This window comes from Schistocerca americana, chromosome 7 (genome assembly GCF_021461395.2).
Source record: "Schistocerca americana isolate TAMUIC-IGC-003095 chromosome 7, iqSchAmer2.1, whole genome shotgun sequence".
Classification (NCBI taxonomy): Eukaryota; Metazoa; Arthropoda; class Insecta; order Orthoptera; family Acrididae; genus Schistocerca; species Schistocerca americana.
The window spans coordinates 258,597,095-258,620,497 of NC_060125.1; the positions used below are offsets into that span (position 1 = coordinate 258,597,095).

The 23,403-nt window shown below is 41.7% G+C and overlaps 1 protein-coding gene across 1 annotated transcript in view; it reads left to right on the plus strand.

Annotated features, from left to right (window-relative positions):
- LOC124622066 (4-coumarate--CoA ligase-like 1) overlaps nucleotides 1-21,986 on the plus strand; it is a 90,417-nt gene extending 68,431 nt beyond the window's left edge. Inside the window, exons 6-8 of the mRNA XM_047147638.1 lie at nucleotides 8,368-8,565; nucleotides 11,906-12,071; nucleotides 21,693-21,986. Coding sequence (XP_047003594.1) covers nucleotides 8,368-8,565; nucleotides 11,906-12,071; nucleotides 21,693-21,832 — 504 coding nt within the window. The 3' untranslated portion in view covers nucleotides 21,833-21,986. The remainder of the gene's footprint in view (nucleotides 1-8,367; nucleotides 8,566-11,905; nucleotides 12,072-21,692) is intronic.
- The last annotated feature ends 1,417 nt before the right edge of the window (nucleotides 21,987-23,403 follow it).

Here is a 23,403-nt window from a genome sequence, read left to right on the forward strand (position 1 = left end):
TTTTTTTGGTACCCTTTGAATAAATCGCAAAGGAATTCCCAAAGAAACTGTAATGATGAAACTAAAGCGAGGGTAGTGGAACCCAAAACAGAATATTCAAGCAATTACGGTTCTAAGATGGAAGGACAAAAGACACATTTCGGTTTTTTCCACCAAACATTCGAATGGAAAGCTTGTCTACAAAAAGAGTTGTTTGTCGAAAACCAAAAATCATTACTAAACATAATAAAGGAAAGACTGCTATTGACTCGTCTGGTCACATGAGTCCATGTAGCAGTCAATTGAGGTTGTTAGTAAAATGGCGTCGAAAGTTAGCAACTGACCGTTTCCGAATACCACTGTTGTGAACGCGTTACATGTACGGAAAGTGTCAGTCACAATCTTTCGGAAACAATTAGCAGATGCGCTCACAAAGCAGTCAGATGAAGCAACTGCAGTCAGTATCGATACAAGAAGAAGTATGCACCAGTTAGTAACAAACGAAGTTAAGGCGCATAAAAGTGCGTAATATTGTTCTGAATGTTACGCGACAAACACAAAAACATTCAGCACCAATGCACCTAGAAAATTAACTGAAGAGGTTTTTCCCTCGTGCAATGCACAGAAATCTAAGCCCCATATTTGTACTGAATGTTTTAATAAACTTCAATAAAATTACAACATTTCTTTGTAACCTTGACACTGCCTTCCCAATGCACTGATCTCGTCCAAACGAAGCGTTCATTGACAGTCCCACTGGGCTGACGGCGTGCTTAACATGTAAAAATCACGAATTCTCTCAAACCCAAAGTCATGCGCCGAAATCACTTAACCATCCTCTTGAGACAGCATAATGACTCGAGGATGCTGCCCCACCGTCTTTTTAAATACCTTTACAGTTAGAAGTGATACATACACAGTCAAAGTCACTTCCTAGTCTTACACAGTACTTGCGTGTAAAAATTCTGGAAAAACCTGTCGCTACTCTTATGCTTTTTCGGATCATCGTATGGAAAGCGTCAGTACTCCGAAAGTACTAAGTTAAATCCGGAATGAACATTTTCTGCGGTGCGTTCATTTGCGTGCACTGCCCATAAAGCGGTTCACTAGCGACTCACACTTTTGAGAGCGCCAACACATTAGCTGGCACACTATCCACTGAACATACGCTTCCGTGCTCGTTAGTCACGTGAGATGCACTCACTTTTGCAAATGAATGAAGATCTACGAAACGTAACAGGGGAAACTAACTCATAAAGTGCTGTCCTCCATTACCATACACACCCATAGGCAGATGTGGACTCTGACCATAATTTACTGTTTCCACATTGCAGATTAAAAGAGAATAAATTGTAGAAAAGCAGGAATTTAAAGAGATAGGATATGGATAATCTGAATGAGCAGATATTATTTAGAGCTTCAAAGGAAGCATTAGGCTGCAATAAGAGCATGAAAAGTAATAGAAGAAGAATGGATAGCTTTGAGAGATGAAACGAGGAAGACAGCAGATGATCAAACTGGAATAAAGACAAGGCCCAGCAGAAATCCTTGGATAACGCACGAAATATTGACTCTGACTGACGGACGGAGAAAATATCAAAATGCTGCAAATGAAGCAGTCAGAAGAGAATACAGGCGTCTAAAAATCCTCTCCTGTTCTTTCAAGTGCTTCTTCATTCGTCATTCTCTGTCTCTTTCACATTAAGTGTTTTTTTTTCCACAACCATGTTTCAAAACTATCCAAGTATTTTTCGACTTCCTTTTTAACTTTCAGTGAGTCACGACCATACAGTACTACATTCCAGATAAAACACACTACTCAACTAGAAATGATATGTCTGGGATTTAATGAATCTAGCGGAACAGTTTTTGGGGTGCCAAGCAGTATGTCAAGACTCTGTCTTAGTATACAAGTGGAGTGGAAATATCTCCAAAATAAATAGCTCCATAGTGATACGATATCGTGCTAGATAGCTAGTAGCCAAAAAAATTTCTGAGGAGTAGAGAAATTAAAGGTCTGCTAAAGTTGTAGATATAACTGAGAAAAATTTGCGTTCGAGAGAAGTATGAGAATAAAAGAACTACTCCAAAAGTGTAAGGATAGTACATCTAAACTTGATTACGCTGTAGACCGGATTTTAGAAGGAAAAAGGGGTTCTCTTTGTTACAGCTACTTCCCTACTGTTACAACCTAAAGAGAGTTAAACCGGAGAGAATTGTAAAAGACATTTATATACTGCCTTAAAGCTGTATGAAAGGAGGCTATTTCAAGAGTTATGGTTTACTACACTATTTAGACCGTGTACTGTGCTCAAAAGAAGCAGCTGTGAAGAATAATATGTTTATTTTAATGACTTATCAGGGAAGTGTGAGAATAAAAGAACTACTACAAAACTTTAAGAAAATAAAACTAAGCTTAATTACACTGTAGACCGGGTTTTAGAAGGAAAAAGGGATTCTCTTTGTTACTGTTCCTTAGTTACTGTTACAAGCTAAATAGAGTTAAGCCGAAGAGAAAAGTGATGAAATAAACTGGAGGAAGTAATATTAATTATTGTCGAAGACATTTATATACTACCGTAAAGCTGTATGACAGAAGACTGTTTCAAAATGTATGGTTTACTACACTATTTAGACCGTGTACTGTGCTCAAAAGAAGCAGCTATGAAGAACAATACGTTTATTTTAATGACTTATCAGCACGCGACATTTATGCTTGTATTTGCTAAGCGTAAATATGAGGGGCAATCAAAATTATCCTTTCGAAATTCGTACAGTCCAGAGTCGGTACGCCAATTAGGCAAAATCGCCGTGAGCATTGAGGCAACCGTCACAACGACACAGCCCGTTGAAGATACTCGTTTGGTGGAACACCGTGTCCTGCTGCGTGAAGAAGTCCGTAAGTACCTGCTCCACATCCTTGTCCGACAGGAATTGTCGACCATTCGAGGCCTCTTTTACAGGACTGAATGCGCTATAGGCTGGGTGCACGAGTGTTGGCATAACTTCTGCGATAAGACATTTGCAAAATGGGGCCATAGGACGCCCTGTCACAGGATTGCGTGACGTTTCACTTTAATTGCACATCGTAATTTCATCAGTGTTGCGCAGTACCGTTCCCCACTGATGGAGACACCAGGTGCCTTGAAATGGTTGAGGCTGGTCTGCCAGACCGACTGGCGCCTCGTATCGAACCGTGACGAGCACGGAACTTGGAGCGACAAAAGCGGTGGTTTCGAGCAGGCATGCTGCCCCATACACATTCCTCATTCTCCGATGATGTCTGCCGTTGTTTATCCTTCGACAGCCAAGAAAATAATAACAGCACGCTGGTCTTGTCTGGATGCAGTCGGTAGTAACGTCGCCATAGTTCAAGTTTCCGCATTTACTGCACACACGTCGTAATGCCACACCCATCCCATGCTTACATGTCGGTGATTATATACCCACGTCCTAGTCGCACTACGTTGCGTATACGCTGTAGTAACGTTATCTAATGGAAACTTTTTGATCGCCATTTGTAATTTTCTAAAGAGGGCGTTAGTACTATAAATCCTTACTTCTTCACTCGTTGCCATTCTTTTGAATATGAGGCGCATTTCGTTTGCAACTTTTCTTTACTGACAATGTGTTAAGCTTTCGATTTAAATACGTCGCACATTCACTATCGTTGGATTGATTTTCTCACTTTGTTCTTACTAACAGAAGCTCAACGTAGCTGTCACAGTAGTTGCAGAGCTGCCGGAAGAGAAAAGGCTTCTGGCAACCTCTAGTTATACATGTTGCAGTGTCCTGGATGTCCATGTCATTTTCTGCTCACGGACTAGCCCCTTCTGGCAATAAGATTGGAAAGGAGAATCTTGTTAATAGAATAACTTTAAAATTAACTTACTTGACTACACTATCTTTGTAAAGAAAGTTTATTACAAGTCAATAATCATCAAAAAATTATTGGCTTTAAACAATATTGGCAACGGAAGTTTACAGTTCAGTGATTATGTGGCCCTTAAGCAATTCAAGGCGGCGAATTCAAAAAGAAATTTTTTTGTTTTAAAATCAGAAATACGAATTTTTGTTCCAAAACCTATGTGAAAGTTTAACACCGTCAGTGCTGTTTTCCAGTCAGTACAATCAAAACTGAAACTCAGTAATGAATTATCATACTTAAGGAAACAAGAAATATTAGTAAAAATAGTTTGTGCACATTGTTCGCCTCCGTTTAGAGTTTTTGGCTGCTATTAGTTCTAATTGCAGTGACAAATCAGCTTGAAATCGATATTTTAAAATTTTCAATATGCACTCGTCACAAGTTCCAATTGCGTTGAGTACTAGCGCCTCCTGTCGAGTAAACTAACCAGTTTAGATGTATTTAAACAGTAAAGAACATTCCTTATGTTTAGAAGCTATAATAATAAAAAGCCCACTGATGATGCTGCAACTGCAGTGAAACATGGCTGGGACAAAAAAACAAAATTGTGTTTTGCTAAAGGCGGATCCCACTCAAAAACATATGTTATTGTTAAAGCAAACGCAGACAAAAGAGCTTCTACATCAAGATGATAATCGAGTTTGTGTAGTAAATCACTAGCTTTGCTGTGATGCAACATCCAGAAGATCATGTCAGCTCTCTCGACCTGAAAAAAAAAAAAATTAAATCGCTACATTTGGGCTCATAGACTGGAAACTGCGCAATGTTTAGTAACAGTTTCTTGTAGACAACCACGACAATTGTGTTGTCTATATTTTCAATCAAGCTATTTGATTTAAACCCGAAATTTTCCATAATATAAATAGTCTGCTTTTTTGTTTCGCTCTGTTTCCTCATAGAAAAGATTTTTTTATCGTCATCAGTCTTCTGACTGGTTTGATGCGGCCCGCCTCTAATTCCTCTCCTGTACCAAACTCTTCATCTCAGAGTAGCACTTGCAACCTACGCCCCCAATTATTTGCTGGATGTATTCCAATCTCTGTCTCCCTCTACAGTTTTTGCCCTCTAGAGCTCCCTCCAGTATCTTGGAAGTCATTTCCTCATGTCTTAACAACGTCCTATCATCCTGTCCCTTCTTCTTATCAGTGTTTTCCAAGTACTCCTTTCCTCTCCGATTCTGCACAGAACCTCCTCATTCCTTACCTCATCAGTCCATCTAATTTCCAACATTCGTCTGTAGCACATCTCAAATGCTTCGATTCTCTTCTGTTCCCGTTTTCCCAAAGTCCATGTTTCACTGCCATACAATGCTGTACTCCAGACGTACATTCTCAGAAATTTCTTCCTCAAATTAAGGCCGATGTTTGATATTAGTAGACTTCTCTTGGCCAGGAATGCCCTTTTTACCATTCCTAGTCTGCTTTTGATATCCTTCTTGCTCCATCCCTCATTGGTTATTCTACTCCTTAGGCAGTAGAATTCCTTAACTCAATCTACTTCGTGACCATCAAACCTGATGTTAACTTTCTCGCTGTTCTCATTTCTACTACTTCTCGTTACCTTAGTCTTTCTTCGATTTACTCTCAATCCATATACAGTACTCATTACACTGTCCATTCCATTCAGCAGGTCATGTAGTTCTTCTTCACTTTCACTCAGGATAGCAATGTCATCAGCGAATCGTATCACTGATGTCCTCTCACCTTGAATTTTAATTCCACTCAACCTTTCTTTTATTTCCGTCATTGCTTCCTCGATGCACAGATTGAACAGTAGGGGCGAAAGGCTACATCCTTGTCTTACACGCTTTTTAATGCGAGCACTTCGTTCTTGGTCGTCCACTCGTACTATTCCCTCTTGGCTGTTGTACATATTGTATATGACCCATCTCTCCCTATAGCTTACCCCTATTTTTCTCAGAATTTCGAACATCTTGCACCATTTTACATAGTTCAACGCTTTTTCCAGGTCGAGAAATCCTAAGAACATGTCTTGATTTTTCTTTGGTCTTGCTTCCATTATTAACCGCAACGTCAGAATTGCCTCTCTCGTGCCTTTACCTTTCCTTAAGCCAAACTGATCGTCATACATTCTTGTAAGCAACTTGGATGCATGAACTGTTAAGCTGATTGTGAAGTAATTCTCGCACTCGTCAGCTCTTGCCGTCTTTGGAATTGTGTGGATGATGTTTCTCCGAAAGTCAGATGGTATGTCGTTTTGTTGCCACTTACCCCAATGACTTTAGAAATTGTGATGGAATGTTATCTATCCTTTCTGCATTATTTGATCTTAAGTCCTCCAAAGTTCTTTTAAATTATGATTCTCATACTGACTCCCCTATCTCTTCTAAATCGACTCCTGTTTCTTCTTCTATCACATCAGACAAATCTTGCCCCTCATTGAGGCTTTCAATGTATTCTTCTCACTTATCCGCTCTCTCCTCTGCATTTAACAGTGGCATTCCCGTTACACTCTTAATGCTATCACACTTGCTTTTAATGTCACCGAAGGTTGTTTTGACTTTCCTGTATACTGAGTCTGGCCTTCCGACATTCATTTCTTTTTCGATGTCTTCACATTTTTCCTGCAGCCATTTCGTCTTAGCCGGCCGTGGTGGCCGAGCGGTTCTAGGCGCTACAGTCTGGAACCGCGTGACCGCTACGATCGCAGGGTCGAATCCTGCCTCAGGCATAGATGTGTGACGTCCTTAGGTTAGTTAGGTTTAAGTAGTTCTAAGTTCTAGGGGACCTCAGCGTTAAGTCCCATAGTGCTCTGAGCCATTTCGTCTTAGCTTCCTTGCACTTCCTATTTATTTCATTCCTCAGCCACTTTTATTTCTGTATTCCTGAGTTTCCCGGAACATTTTTGTACTTCCTCCTTTCATCGACCAGTTGAAGCATTTCTTCTGTTACCCATGGTTTCTTCGCAGGTACCTTCTTTGTACCCGTGTTTTCCTTCCCAGCTTCTGTTATCGCCCTTTTTAGAGATGTTCAATCCTCTTCAACTGCACTGTCTACTGAGCTACTCCTTATTGCTGTATCTATAGCCTTAGAGAAATTCAAGCGTATCTCGTCATTCCTTAGTACTTCAGTATCCCACTTCTTTGCGTATTGATTCTTCCTGATTAATGTCTACTTCTGGGTACGCATTACAATGCAGTATCTGATTCCGGAATCTCTGTCTGACCATGATGTAATCTAACTGAAATGTTCCCGTACCACCCGGCCTTTTCCAAGTATACCTCCTCCTCTTGTGATTTTTGAACAGAGTGTTCGCCATTACTAGTTGAAATTTATTACAGGACTCAGTTAGTCTTTCTCCTGTCTCATTCCTTCTCCCAAGCCATAGTCTCCTGTAAGCTTTTCTTCTATTGCCCCTACAACTGTATTCCAGTACCCCATGACTGTTAGATTTCCGTCTCCCTTTACGTACTGTATTATCTTTTCAATATCCTTATAGACCTTCTCTATCTCTTCATCTACAGCTTGCGACGTCGGCATGTATACCTGAACTATCGTTGTCGGTGTTGGTTTGCTGTCGATTCTGATAAGAAAAACCCTATCTCTGAACTGTTCACTGTAACAGACTCTCTGCCCTACCTTCCTATTCATAACGAATCTTAATCCCGTTATACCATTTTCTGCTGCTGTTGATGTTGCCCTACACTCATCTGACCCCACTATATCTAGATTGAGCCTCTGCATTTCCCTTTTCAGATTTTCTAGTTTGCCTAGCACGTTCAAGTTTCTGATACTCCACGCCCCGACTCTTACAACGGTATCCTTTCGTTGATTATTCAGTCTTTTTTCTCATGGTCACCTCCCCCTTAGTAGTCCTCTCCCAGAGATTCGAATGGGGGACTATTCCGGAATCTTTTGCCAATGGAGAGATCATCATGACATTTCTTCAATTACAGCTGCGCTGCGCGATTCGAACCTAGGACCGAAAACGTTTTTATAATGAATCGAAAACGCTACCCATAGACCACGGGTGCAAATCGGTACAGAAGATATAACAAGTCAAATGTGTCAATGCATGATCGATACACCATGATATTATCCCGCTGTATGCTTCCTGAATTGCTAATAGTTTCACACATCTTGAAGTCTTAGACATGATTAAGAAGTAAAAGGGGATAGGAATTAGCGGACTTCAGGGTGTTTCGAACACGTCATAAAGCATGATTCAAAGTGGTAAGTATATTCATTTGTCCGATCATTGAATTATTGCACTCAGCCATTTTTGACAAGGTCTTGCAGCTTGTTCAGTCAAGCATGGCAAGGTGAAAGTATCCATTTCGCAACTGGCAGTGTGTTGGCAGTGCCACGATAAACAGCCTGCTGCGTGTCACGAGGATATCTCTAACAAATTTTCTATGTCTTGGACTCAGAGCAGAGTATTAATTTTGAAGGTAGACTCTGTGCGTGCGTAAGATTTGTAACTGACTGCTCTGTCTGCAGGTACTGGACTTGCAGACTGGAAAGTGTCTCGGTCCAGGAGTCGATGGGGAGCTGTGCTTCAAAGGACCGACTATCATAGACGAATTCGTGGACAAGGATGGCTGGATCCACACTGGAGACGTGGGTCACTACGACACCGATGGAAACTTCTACGTCGTTGACAGAATAAAAGAACTCGTCAAATACCGCGGTGTCCACGTGAGTTATCGGAGTTACGTCAATGTTCTTGGATATAAAACTCCTCCCTATCCACTGCTATGCACATTACGTTTAGTCATTGTGAGTTATTACTGCGCCATTTTACTATTACTATTGATAAAATAGGACTCCACTGCTAGTCTTTACTTCGGCGTAAAATCTATTTTATAAGAGACAAACGAACTTCATTCAAATACATTGAAACTTGTAAAATTTTCATGGTTTTGAGCTAGTTTCTACTAGAAGACTTGTTCTAGAATGCTTCTAATATAGCTTGTATGAATAAATATCTTTATGCATTCCTTCCAAATGTCAGTGCTTGCTACATTCTGAATGCCAACGTGATACAATTTATTGGTTCTCTTCTACTGTCAAACTGTTTCTATGATCAAAGACGTAAGCAGGTCAGTTGCGCTTGCCTTGTGACGTCTGACGTCGGCGAGTGATGCTGCAGTCTCTCGTTCTGCTGTCCCTTCTCTATCCAATATGGCCGCTTCTACCTCCCAAATCCTACGAAAATCGCCGTTAAGATTGTAAATGGCTGATAAATGATTGATGATAGGAGAAATTTGGCTGATATATTCAGTATAATTTATGGGAGGATGTTCAGTTGGGCCGGCCGCTGTGGCCGAGCGGTTCTAGGCGCTTCATTCCAGAACCGCGCTGCTGCTACGGTCGCAGGTTCGAATCCTGCCTCGGGCATGGATATGTGTGATGTCCTTAGGTTAGTTAGGTTTAAGTGGTTCTAAGTTCTGGGGGACTGATGACCTCCGATGTTAAGTCCCATAGTGCTTAGAGCCATTTGACCCATTTTTGTCCAGTTGGGCTGGAATACAAATTCACACAAATACTTGTTTCAAAGGAAGGAAGGAAGATTAGAATTTAACGTCCCGTCGACTGCGCCAACATTAAATACGGATCACGACCTCTAATTACGGAAGGATGGGGAAACAAATCGGTAATGATCTTTTCAAAAGAAACATCCCGGAACTGACAGGAGTGATTTAGGGAAATCACGAAAATCTATATCTGGATGGCAGCACGGGGTTTTGAACCACAGTCCTCCAGAATGCGAGTGCCACATGTTTCACTCAGCTTGTATTTGTACTAATGGATGTTGTTTACTCATTACAAATCAAAAGGAAGGGAGATTGGGTTTAATGTCCTATCGACATCGAGGTCGTTAGACACGGAGCACAAGCTCCGATTTTGCCCTTTCAAGGGAACCTTCCCAGCATTTATCTAGAGCGGTTTTGGGAAATTACGGAAAATAAGAATCTGGATAGCCGGACGCGGGTTTGAACCGACGTCCTCCGAATGCTAGTGCGCTGTGCTAACCACTTTCACTACGAACCACACTAAATTCGACGTGTTACGCCCTTACAGTTTATCTCCTGCCAGATGTATTTTCTTCTACAACACGGTATGTATAAACGCTCTTTTAAATAACATTTTCATTGTTTAATATCAACACACCAGATAGTAACGCTCTTTGACAATTCATTTTAAATGTTACCTTACAAACAAAGTAGCCTGACTTTAAATAATGTTCCACACAGGTGATAAATTTTTAACGTCGTCCTTAGTATCCTTACGTATCTCCAGCTCAACATATCATCACCACATCTAAGAAACGCCATTAATCCTCTATCAGGCGACACCGTCCTTCAACTCTCTGCGTCCACTTAAAACCAACATTCCACATATAAATAATTATTAGGGTCCCTTACTGTAACATTTTGTGGTTCTCTCGTGAACTGAACCACTAATCAGTCCAATAAACACCATTACATGTTTGCCTACACACTACTGTCCTTCAGCTGTCTCACTCCCTGCTTTTTTAAAAAAAAAAAAACTATATACATTTATATTTATTTCTCTAGGTCTAAAACTCAAATTTTAAAAACATGTAAATGAAAATATTTACACATGCATATAAAATTATCATATTTCAGATAACGTAAACGTATTTGAAATGAGGTTCTTCAGTTTCCCCTGGTCTGATTGAAGGGTTCACGGGTTCATAGTGGCACTGTGGATAACTTACTATGCAAACAACTTGGCGTTTAATATCTTGGTTCAAATGGCTCTGAGCACTATGCTACTTAACTTCTGAGGTCATCAGTCGCCTAGAACTTAGAACTACTTAAACCTAACTAACCTAAGGACATCACACATATCCATGCCCGAGGCAGGATTCGAACCTGCGACCGTAGCGGTCGCTCGGTTCCAGACTGCAGCGCCTAGAACCGCACGGCCACTCCGGCCGGCGCTTAATATCTTGTTTATTTGGGTAACTTTCATTGTCACGACTAGAAATGTGGAAACTGGAAATTTGTGGTAAGGGACCAAACTACTGAGGTCATCGATCTCTAACCTTACACAATATTTAATCTAACTTACACTAAGGACGACACACACACAACCATGACCGAGGGAGGACTCGAACCTCCGACGGGGGGAGCCGCGCGGGCGGTGACAAGACGCCGCAGGTAGTCTGCTGATAGGCTTGGGTTGCCCTGAAACTCTCTCTAAGGCTTCATCTATGACGAAAGTCGACAATTTTTCAAACGTAGCTTCCACGCGTTTAATAACAGTAAACACATATTTACACAGGAGGTGGTCTGTTAATATTACAGACTCTAGCTAGAGTATCCGTACGTGGTCTCTTTGGGATTTGGAAGTTAATGATACCCAGCAGACCGCCCGAAGGCCTGAAGTGTTTGAAATTAATGTAGGCTCCATAGGCGTTCCACTAGAAGATAGAGAAATACGGATCAATCCAGACAGAGCCCTCCTTTCCTGGATGAAGCTTATTTAATTGAAGTGTGACAGCTTCCTGAGAAGTTTTCCGCTAACGGCTGTTCCGACTCAACAGCCATCCGTCTCATCGGAGTGCAGCACACATTAAGACGGAGTTTTTAGAAGTTCCCAGGCAGTGTAGCAAGGATTCCCATTCCCTGTGCCACACGACGCTCTACTGTTGCAATGCACGGTGGTCGTCGAAGCACAAGTAGAGCTCCGGGGAGAGTGGAAGCTACCACCAGACCCCAGCTCAAAAAACCCAGCTCTGCCAAACCTGTACCCAGCCAACGTAGGCTGCGGTGACTGAGCTGCTCGCCTTTTGGCACGATATAAGAGACATGTGCTGCTCATCCAGTGCCACGGGAGGGGCGAGCATTTTGCTACCTCCTCCCCCCTCCCCACCCTTAACAACCCCTCCTCCTGCCCATACTGTTTCCTTGTTCACAAACTGAATTTCGCAGAGCTTCTTGTGAACTGCACACTGTACGTATTTTGCGGCGGCCTGCAGGGGAGTGACTGCTGACTGTTCCGGCAGGTGTCGCCGTCTGAGATTGAGGCATGGCTGCTGGGACACCCGCAGGTGTCGGAGGCAGTGGTGTTGGGCATACCGCACGATGAAGACCAGGAGCACCCAGCCGCCTTCGTCGTCCTGACCCCAGGCGCCACCGTCACTCCTGACGAGCTCAAGCAACTGGTCAAAGGTGAGGACACATATAGCACTAAGCACTAAAATAATGGTATCACTGAATACATACAGAAGAAGAAAGTCTTAAACATGGCTGCGGAACAGCAACTGTGTAACTAAGAACAGATTGAAAAATCAGCCATCCAGTTGTGAATAAACGTTTATTATCCCTTGGCCATAGTTTAGATATTTGTAAAAGTATCTTCTAAAGAAGTATTGGCCCTCAGATGATCTTTTGTAAGCAGAACACCTTCTACACGCTAAATTTATGTTACTTATTAATAGGCTTATAAAGGATCCGCCAGGGTAGCCGAGAGTGCTAATGCGCTGCTTCCTGGACTGGGGTAGGCGCGCCAGTCCTGAATCGAATCCGCATGGCGGATTAACGACGAGGGCCGGTATGCCGGTCAGCCTGGATGTAGTTTTTAGGTGGTTTTCCACATCTCACTTTGTGAATGCCGGGCTGGTCCCCACGTTCCACTCAGTTACACGACTCGCACGATCGCACTATTTCGTGGCTTCCACTAGACGCAGACAGCTGGGGTCCACTACTTACATCGCGGAGGATTCGGGGTGGCGGCAGGAAGGGCATCTGACCACCCTCTGCAACCAACACTGCCAAATCCGTAATAACAAGGCCGACCCCGCGTTGGCGCGGGACGAGGCCCAAAGAAAGAAAGAAAAAAAAGCCTTGTAGAGGAATTTTCATACTTACTTTATTACAAAATGGTGTTTTCAACACAACCAGCTGCCAGTTCTTAGCGCATCTATTTAGCGCCCTCTACAGCCCAGTTTTTCCTAGTCGCCTGAGTCTGTATATTTGTAGTAGTTGGCCTTAGTCTCTGGCATAAATTACAAGTAACTTACGCAAATATTTTATCTTGTGACGCCTATTACGTTTATATGTTGACAAGAGCCTCTACCTGCGGGCGTTTACTAATGAGCAGTCTTTCTGAAGTACGATATATGTAGTCTGGAGCTATCTAAAGCCATGGCTTGCAATAACTCCTGTTTCACCAATTTCGTTTATGACAAGAGAACTCGGCTTCATGTAACTATTGCTGCACCATGTGATCTAATAAGTGATTACGCTTACTTCACAAATATTTTTCTATTAATATATTATTAAGTTTGTAAAAAAAAATATTTTGGAACTGGTGTATACATTTTTAGGGCTAATATTTCTGAAGAAGATATTTTTACAAATATGGAAATCATGGTCAATGGATACTAAACCTTTATTTGCAACTGGTAGGCTGATTTTTCAGTCTATTCTGAAAAAGAAAGTGTTGCACCCCTGCTTATCAGCAGGTGTGTGTGAGTGTGTGTGTGCGTTCGTGTGTGTGTGTGTGTGTGTGTGTGTGTGTGTGTGTGTGTGTGTGTGTGTGTGTTGGTAGGACTTAGACTCAAGGAATTTGTGAAAGAATAAGCTTTATGAAATACAAAACTAAATCATTTTGCTGTGAAATAAACACCAAACGTTACCCAAAGTATAGGCGGCCCAAAAGTGCCCATCTTTGCACGCCTGTCGATCGATGGCATAAAATACCCTGCTGCTGTATGCAGCACATTGTAACTTGGCCTGTTGTCCACAAGATGGGTAAAATGTTGCTCCTCAAGCCTGGTCGTCCTATGGTCATCCAGTCTTTCAGGCGGATTTCTGCGAAGAGTTGTTGCAACTTTATACTGGTTCCAAGCATTTTCAGTCGGTATCCTGTCAGTATCGGTTGCAGCTGGTTTCACCGTTCTGGGTGAAGGTATTCAGGAGGTTGGGTGCGGTACTCTTGTGCATTTTCATCAGGGCTGTAGTAATTTATAGTGAGATACAAGTTCTGAGCCGATACTACACAGCCCGATAAGCACCCTCGACAGTGAAGCTGGGCGTCGGATGTAATACCAGTCCAAAAACTGACATACCTTCGTGGTGACCCTGTGTGATTGCGTACCTGAGATGTGCATTGATGCCTGCCCCCCCCCCCCCCCCCCCTTCCACACTCTTTTATGATGGTCATCTGACGCTACAAACATCCTGTACTTTTTGATGAGGACCACCCGATGCCACTGATACAGATTTCATTCCATCCGTTCCCATTCCCTCATTATTTGTGCACTACGGGACTGGGACTTTTGCACTTTTTTTTCGTAACGGGGGCGCACAAGGGCCAAAATGAACGTGTGCAGACGCTTGTGAATTGTCTGGGCCGACAACAGCCTTCCCATTTGCGCAATTATGTTTTATTCTTCTCAGGATCCTTAAGAGCCAGTTGGTGCTCTTGGCAGAGAACGATCAATACGTTACAGGTCTTGAGATCTCTGACGATTGCGGTGTAATGATGGAGTGGCTCCTGTGTGGTGTACTCCAGCTCACTGGGCAACTTCCAGTGCTGACAGCTCTTCTTGCCGCAAAGAAGCAACGTATCTAAGCTTCAAAACACCGTTAGATGCATGAGGAAAGACTGAGGAACGTACTCAAGACGGATTGTCCAGGTAACGATTAAGATAATTATGCAGTCTACTAAACCTTACTGACAATGGAGGTCTACTTTCACCTCCAACACGTATGTGGATGTACTGGATTTCCTACTGTCGAAACGGTATTGTGACTGACGTTGTCGATAAACAAAACACAGACTATGACTTTAATTGGCCTGTTCATTGTTGTATAAAATCCAAACATAGCAGCAAGATATGTTTTTGACTACGCGCTGATAAGATCACACTGTTTCACTACAGGAGATTGTATCAAGGGATAGGAGAAAGCACTTTCGCATCTTCATACAAACTCCGAACGCCAAATTGAAGTGCGTGTCAGACGTTACAGCGTATCAATATTAGTGAATTTCTGTCTTATTCCATTCGCGTCCTTAGCGAGGGAAAAATTTCTGTCAGAATGCTCCGTATGCACTCGGTGTCAGCTCAGATTTCCAAATTACCAGATACAAACAGCTGTTGTAGATGTACACACTTTTAGCTGAGAAACACTATGTCAGTGGCGTGTGTTTCTGGTCCGTGGTAAAGAAATCCACTCCCCCGTCCCCCTCAAACAATCAGGTCGAAATGGTTTTCATCGCTCCAGTGGACTGGAAGCAATGTGTAGAAGTAGCGGAAACAATAGTTTTGGAGAAGAATAAATCTTAACTTCTGTATTATTAGTACATATTCTCTGTCGATATACTGAATTTTGGGACTTGCCCACACAGCTATCTCAACAGTGGAAAGCCAATTATGACGATACGAACGTAAGGACAACACAACAACCATTCCGTGAGTGGCAAAATCTACAACCCAGCCAGCAATCAAACCTGGGCTCCTTCACTTAGCAATCCACCGCTCTGACTGCACAACCGATGCGGACGTTCCCTGTTACATCCCTGTTGGCCCAGTGGGCTAGTGGAAAGGTGCGCGACAGGACAACCGAGAAGTCGTGGGATCCAATATCGGTCGAACTGGATCAATATTCAGTCTCCATTTACTGTAAACTTCACTTTTCAACTATGTGAAGACTCGCCAGGAACGACACATGGTTCGGATTCCATGCTAAATTCGGCGGGTCCTCTTTTCCTGGTAGGCTTACTAGGGTAGTGACGACCAAATATACTTGCACCAGGCCTTGGCAACCATACTGTGATAAGGGATTATAAAGTGAGCCATACGGTGTTGTCGTTGTGGTATTCAGTTCGAAGACTGGTCTGATGCAACTCTCTATGCTTCTGTATCCCTTGAAAGCCTCCTCATCTTCGAAAAACCATTGCAACTTCCATCCTTCTGAATCTGCTTGTCTCCCTCTAAGATTCTTATTCCCCCTACCCCCCCCCCCCTAATATTCATCCAGTACTAAACTGGTGATCACTTGATGTCTCAGAATATATCCTATCAAATAATCCCTTCTTCAAGTCAGGTTATGCCACGATTTTCTTTGCTCCCCAAATATATTTAATACCTCCTAATTAATTATATGATCTACCCATCTAATCTTTAGCTTTCTTCTGTTGCGCCATAGTTCAAAACCTTCTATTCTTTTATTGTCTAAACTGCTTATCGTTGATTATCAGTGTCAAAAACAGAAAAACGTCGATGTGCTAGCAGACCGCATTTCCCGATGTAAGCGAGAAATCAGCTGAAAAATTACCGGAAGTACCAATCAACCTATCCTTAACGAACTGTTTTTCGATCTAAAAAGCAAATCAAAATGTAAATAACTTAATTACAGACCACTGATGATACTTTAACTGAATAAAGCGAAACGCCTCTGCTGAAAAAATAACGCTTTTTGTAGTTGCAACGACAGGCCAAAAATACCCTCAAGAAGAACACAGAGAGTTGTGCTCGTTCTGAGTAGCGTTTGGGATATCACTCGTGGAATGTGCAGGTTTAATAGAAGTTCACATGTGTTCGACACGAGTAGCTTTATCTAAATATATCTTTCTTCTATATGAGAACAAGGTTGTACAAGCACAGTTAACGTTGTTGCACATTTCCTCTCATAAAATGAACCATATTCTAGGACCAGTGTCTGGATACTTCAAATGGGTCTAGAGTCTAGAATGCTAGGAATCACTATTTGTTGGGAACTCGTAGTTGCCGAATAAAATACGAAATCAAGTACAGTAATACGTCCCTCTCAGAGTAGTGTCTTGGAGACAAACACATATGAAGCCCGGATAGGTTTTGACACGTAATTTTTCAGGTAGCCATTTCGCCAACATTCGGACTTCTTCTAATTTATTTGGTAATGCCTCATCGACAAACTTTGAACAACGATAATATACACACCACTTTTCGTCGAGCGTTATTTCCTTCATCAGTTATTTGAGACAGGAGAGACTCGGGTTTGAGATGTGGATCTTATTTGCTTTTCTATCTTTTCCTTACAATATTTAAAGAACTGTTACTATTTGCCATTTATTACAACAATAAGTAGAGCTTGCTGCACAAGAATTTGACTGTATTTCCTTGTCTAAACCCTCTAAAAAAATAACATCAAGGCTTTAACTAAAAATTTAATAGCGTTAATACTTTCTCTTGCAACAAATTTAATGAATGTTAATTTAAGAATTTCTCATTTTAAAACTACTTTTAAAAATATTCATATGTTTCATGGGCAGATACCGCACGTGGCATGGTCCCAAACATTGCCTTTCCCAGTGCCAAAAATGTAGAAAAAGAGTGATATAAAATTAATTCCCATAATCTGATTACTTACTTACACCGCTGGTGAGATAGCGAATCAGTTGATACCAAACACAGACCTATGAGCTGATTAACTTAAAAGTTTTTTTAATAAAATTCTTGGATTTGACCATTAAAGTTAATATCCTCCGACCATCAAACCACACCGTCTTCATGCCCTCAAGGCAGACTATAGGACAGAGGGGTCTAATGATTTTTGCTGGCCACCTATTAATTAAAGTCTTTTAAAATCCCTCAAGATGGCTGATTGCTTTAAAATTAACAGCCGTTACGTTCATATATGAACCAGACGGCAAGCAGTCTCGCAGGGACACCAATTTATCGCGCGCTTCGGAGGTTTGGTGTTCAGACAGTCCTGGCAGCGTAATCTTCAGACCCCAAGCCACGTCTCAAGTCTGGACACAGGAAGCGTTCGCCCCACCGCCTCCATTTTGTGTTGGCATCTGACACCATTTCGCGTATCGCGGAGGTGTGCTGAGGAGGAATGTTGGTGGTAACAGAAGTTCAGAAATCCCATCTCTCATCCTCAGTCGTACGCAGTTGTTCGAAGATGAAAGACGTCCCTCTTTGTAAGTAACAGTAACTCGGAAGTGGTCGCCATCTTAATCAAGGATGGAAAGTTTGAGAAGCAGTCTCGTCTAACATCCTACTGATGTCGAGTGTCATGAGTTCCGATCAGAATGTGTCAACAACTCCGGCTGTTACTCACGCACCGTTACGAGAAGCAGCACTCCTTCGTCTAGCATTGCATCTCCACCAGCAATAATGTCCTAAGTCACATCGACGCGCCTCTCTTTTTGCTTTTGCCCCTCAACACTCGTGGTTTGCTTTCACTGTGGTCGAGCTAGTGTCCACAATCATTTTCATGAGTGTGTCTATTATATTTACTTGCCTAGAACAGTATGGAATCTCGTCATTATTCGTGATGATCGCGTCATAATTTTTGGAACAAGGCTACCTGGAATTATGTTTTCTTCGGTAACAATATATTTTCCAATTAAAGTCTAAAAATACTTCTTACTTACTGTAGTTTTCTCCCGTCCGCTTCCTATTTCTTCCATTCAAAATTTAGACAACAACATCTCCTGCCAATAGCAGAAGAATCTGACAGATAACGCGATCAACTCATAGTAGACAGCAGGAGTGTGACTGTCTGTCTCACAGGAAAATGGTGCGAGGTCATTTATGAATCTTTAATCCCAGCCGTCGCAGACGTGTGAATCGTTTCGTTCAGTGTAACACCCCGTTATGTCCCAGAGATTAAACCAAAAATCTCTTGTAGCTACAAACTTACGGAATTTAACGTTTTCAATTTTTCTTAAAATCTTTAACGTAAACTGCAAGTGTAAAACAAGATAAAAAATTTAAGATCTCCTGATTTTTTTCAAAAATTTCAAGAACACAAATGTAAAATGAACATCAAAAGAGAAGTTTCTTTATAGAACAGAGGATTTTCATAACATCGTACACATACATAACATTAGTATTACATTAAGATCTTCGACGTATGATTGTCTTCCTTGTAACACAAACACATACTTCGTGAATTCTACAGGTATAACTAACAAGGAATTCCTTGAGTGTGACGTCGCAAATTCAGTCTTTAGTAAGGCTCATTTGAAGGGAAAATATTAGCTGCTAATGACGCACCATGTGCACCAGAAAGCCGACAGAAAATGTGTGTCAGGGGGGTGCAAAGATCGACCCTATATGGGATGTATGTATTACACTTCAAAAAATGGATATCGTAGAAATTCTAGAAATGTTGAAAACACCGAATGAAAAATGGCGTATCACGATGATTGCAAAGGTTCGCACCATTAAGATCGAGGGAGAACTCCTTGGGAGCCACAAACCGTGCATGACGTTCAGATAGATGTCCACTCTTAAAAAATGCATATAGAATCATATTGGTGTGACAGGGTGATGAGAACATGTATTGTGATGGCATGCAGCCGAATGCGCTACAGTCCGTAGTGGAGCTTATTGTGAAACTGGCTCTCCTTTAAAGCGTAGCTGCAGATAGTGTAATAATATGTTTTATAGGCATGAAAAAAATAAAAGAAATATCCGTAGGCTGAATTTTCCCAGTGGCTCCAGGTTGTATGAATTGCAATGTCACATACTTTTCAGGAGGGATAGTTCGTTTTAAAGGAGTGCGATTTTTATACGCAGACCAGTAATCAAGCAAATGAAACTTACTGTAAGCAGCTGTTGGCCAAAAACAGTGCTCATACCGTAATTGTACCTCTCTAACGCCCATTCTCCACTGTTGCTTGCTATGACATAAATATTTTCGACTGCCCTCGCAAGATAACGCACTCGTAAGGAACAATGTAGATTTAGAAGCACAACGAAAATTTTCTAGTTAATTACCTTGACGCTTGTGAGCGTAATTCATAGAAGATTGGTTAAAAATGATATTTTTCGTTGTGTGAGACGTTTCGTTCTTCAAATGACAGATAGGTACTGAAACACCTTGTACTAATTATTTTCTGAAGTTTTTAGAGCTGTAGAAATTTCAAAGAAAAGTATCATGCTCTTCCTATATCAAATTTTCTCTGTTACCTTAACTATCAGCAAATATGTTTCTGAAAGGACAAAGTAAGGGCTGCATACGCTACAGGCGTTCGCCTGGAATAATGCTTCTAATATCATGCCCATTGGAATAATGCTTCTAATATCATGTTCACTTTCAACACATGTCGCCACTCTCTAGGCGATCTGCGTATAGAAATTAGGTGTGAGATCGGTTTGTCGCAATAGTGGCAAAACAACTCCTAACTAGTAGAAAAACAAACAAACGAAGGAAAGCACAAGCCCATGATATTGGAGAAGTCCAACTGGTACGAAACTGAAGGAAATAATATGTTTCATGTATAAAATACGTAACACTCAGAGCGTTCACTTGTTAACACCTGTCAAGTTTCACTGAGTACGAATGGCAACGCAAAATACAATTTTGGTTAAAAGTTTTGGAAATTGTCAGTTAAGGCTTGTTTTGGAAACGATCGAAGCACTGATGACATATGTTTGGATGTCCATTGATATGCTATGCAGACAACACTGCCCTTTGAACATAATGCTTTCGTGCGCTATCTTGCATCAAACTTGCACTGAGTCACATCCCATGTGAAAGTGGATTTTGTGAAAGAACAAGACTTGCACTGAGTCACATCCCATGTGAAGATGGATCTTGTGAAAGAACAAATTCCATGAGTGTGTGTGTGTGTGTGTGTGTGTGTGTGTGTGTCATAAATTACGAATAAAATTCCGCTCATCCGCATCTTAATTAATGATTAATGGTGATGATAACGCTGGTCGCACTAGTACGTATAATATCACCGACGGGTAGAATCGCCGACTATGTCAGCAGATGTCGCACTCGCAATGTAATACCTATCATTATCGTTCTTGATATTCGGACCAAATATGGTGCATCATTATCACGCTCCTTACCAGTGTTTCAACAAACAGTGGAAACATTTATCACTGGCGACAACTTCCGTAGAGTACATTCACATCATTTTTTTTTACTATCAAAAACAGTCTTGATCACATTTTATTTCTTATGGTGACCGGTTTCGACCACTACTGTGATCATCTTCAGACCAATGAGTAAGGACCTCCTTCTGCTGAAGAATCACTAGTGATTACTCATTGGTCTGAAGATGACCACAGTACTGGTCGAAACCGGTCACCGTAATAAATAATTTGTGATGAAGACTGTTTCTGATAGTAAATTTTTGTAACACTTCGATCACTGTTTCACTCCCACAATGTATTCAAAAGTAATACATTTATATCAGCTTCTAATCTACCTCCGTCGCTTTCGTTGGTAAAATGTAAAAAAGCGCGGTGTTCCTGTAGTGCTCTGTTGCCTGTAACCAAACTGTTTCCGCTCACTGCATCAGCTTAGCGTGTGCAAAGCCACATCTACAGCCGGCCGGTGTGGCCGAGCTGTTCTAGGCGCTTCAGTCTGGAACCGCACGACCGCTACGGTTGCAGGTTCGAATCCTGCCGCGGGCATGGATGTGTGTGATGTCCTTAGGTTAGTTAGGTTTAAGTAGTTCTAAGTTCTAGGGGACTGATGACCTCAGATGTTAAGTCCCATAGTGCTCAGAGCCACTTGAACCATTTTTTAGCCACATCTAGGTGTCATCTTTCGTGAACCAGCACGCATGCAATTTTAAGACACGTTGTAATTTGGATATTAGTCCAGCTACCCAAAATTACTCACACTTTTTACTGCAATAAAACTGATTTGAAATTTCTGTGTATGAAACTGTGAGTTTTACCACTACCACTGTATATTAGTATGGCCAGTTACCCCCATATAATGAGGAGGGAACATCTTGTGTGCTACAACACTGCAGTCTACCTAATCTAGGCTAACCCACAGCACCCATCGAAGTGAAGTAAAGACTCGGCTTATGTTCCGTTTCAGAGAGGGCGTGCGGCAGTGAGGAGAAGCTTCTACATGGTGGCGTCTTCGTGCTGGAGTCCATCCCTCGTGTGGCCACGGGGAAGGTTAGCAAGGGACAGTTGCGGCGAGCTCTCCAGGAGAGAACAATGGGAAAGGTGTAGCTGCTCTCCCAGTAACAGCAGCTGCCGGCTCTCCGGATTGGCTACAGTCTGACGTCAGCAGCCTACACAACAACTCACTTGGCATCCCATGTACATCCATGCCACCTGGTGTACAATCACCTCCGTAATAAAGTGAACAAACCTTCCTCAGTAAAAACTGTGTGCCAAAATTAATTAAAAACAATCACGAGACAAGCAGTCAAGAAGAAGAATTTCTCCAGTAGGGTAAATCGGTACAGAATGTTTAATAATATATGCTGCTCATAACAATTAGGGGATCAATCGAAATATCCTGATACGTCGTAGGAACACTGATTTGTCTAGGATTACAATCTGTCAGCCTGTGAAAAGTCTAGGTATTGCTTCATCTGTTAAAATCAATTTTAGATGTTCAGCATGTTAATATTGCCGAGAAGAACCGCGACTGAATATTAACTTATTTTCTTTTACGTCATTGGTCTTTTGACAGTCTCGGTAGCAGCTCCATATTCGAACAAAAGAGCTGAAATACGAATGTCATTAATATTTAAACATGTCTATCTGCTATGTGCACAGCAAGTCCAAACCTTGTATAAAATTTTAAGGGATTTTCTTACTACAAGAAGGTCGGAAAAACCACAGCTAACACCAAACAGTTTTGTACCGTGGTATTTCCGATCAGAGCCTTCCCCAACGTTGGAGCTACCTTTGACGATCGGAAAGTCACGACTAAAACGTTTGTTGTGGGAAACACCAATTCGACGCCACTATGGTACCGTTCTTGTGATGTGAGAAGACACTCCATAGCGATTAAAGATGTTTAATTGCGCAAATTACCACTTGCTACGATGAGAATGCTAGAAAACAAAATCGTATCCCTAAAACGAAACCATCTGGTAGGGCTACAAAGTATTGTGACATTTTGCAGAAATCAGTCCTACAGGTGAGAAACGAAGTTCGAAAAAAAGAAGAAAAAGAAACAGCTACTTGTCAACTTCCTGAAGGAAACTGAATCACGTGGAAGAAGGTACATGTGGAAGATTTTGATCCTCCTCGTGAATGAAGGACATTACTTAACATTTTGATTTGACGTAGGAGGTCGATTTCACGTATACCAAACTTCTGCTTGTTCTCAAAAAGCAAATTACGTTCCAGAGGAAAGACACGACTTCAACACATATTCTGGATGTAATTGGATGTGCGTGAAAAAAAAAGGAAAAAAGTGTCAGGAAGAAAGTTATCAGCAGAAACAGAAAATATTGTATACCGTTCTATGCAGACGGGAAGAAAATTAAAGGACGATAGGCTAGTAATTCATATCGTTGAGACTTCGGTTAACTTAAACTCGATTTTCAAAACATACTGACAACGTAGTTACATAGTACGAGTCAAAAGCAACGTAAGTGCGCCGATCAAGATCATCGTTGTATGACTTGGAGGTTACTCAGGTTCTGCTGAATGTGGATTAATGTGCAAGGCGGGAACAGCTACTTGTGATTACCATCGGTAGACGAACTCTGCAAATTTTGAGGAGTGGTAGAGGAGAACGTTTGTTCCAAGTTAACCGAACTGCAAGAACAGTGTGCTGTTGT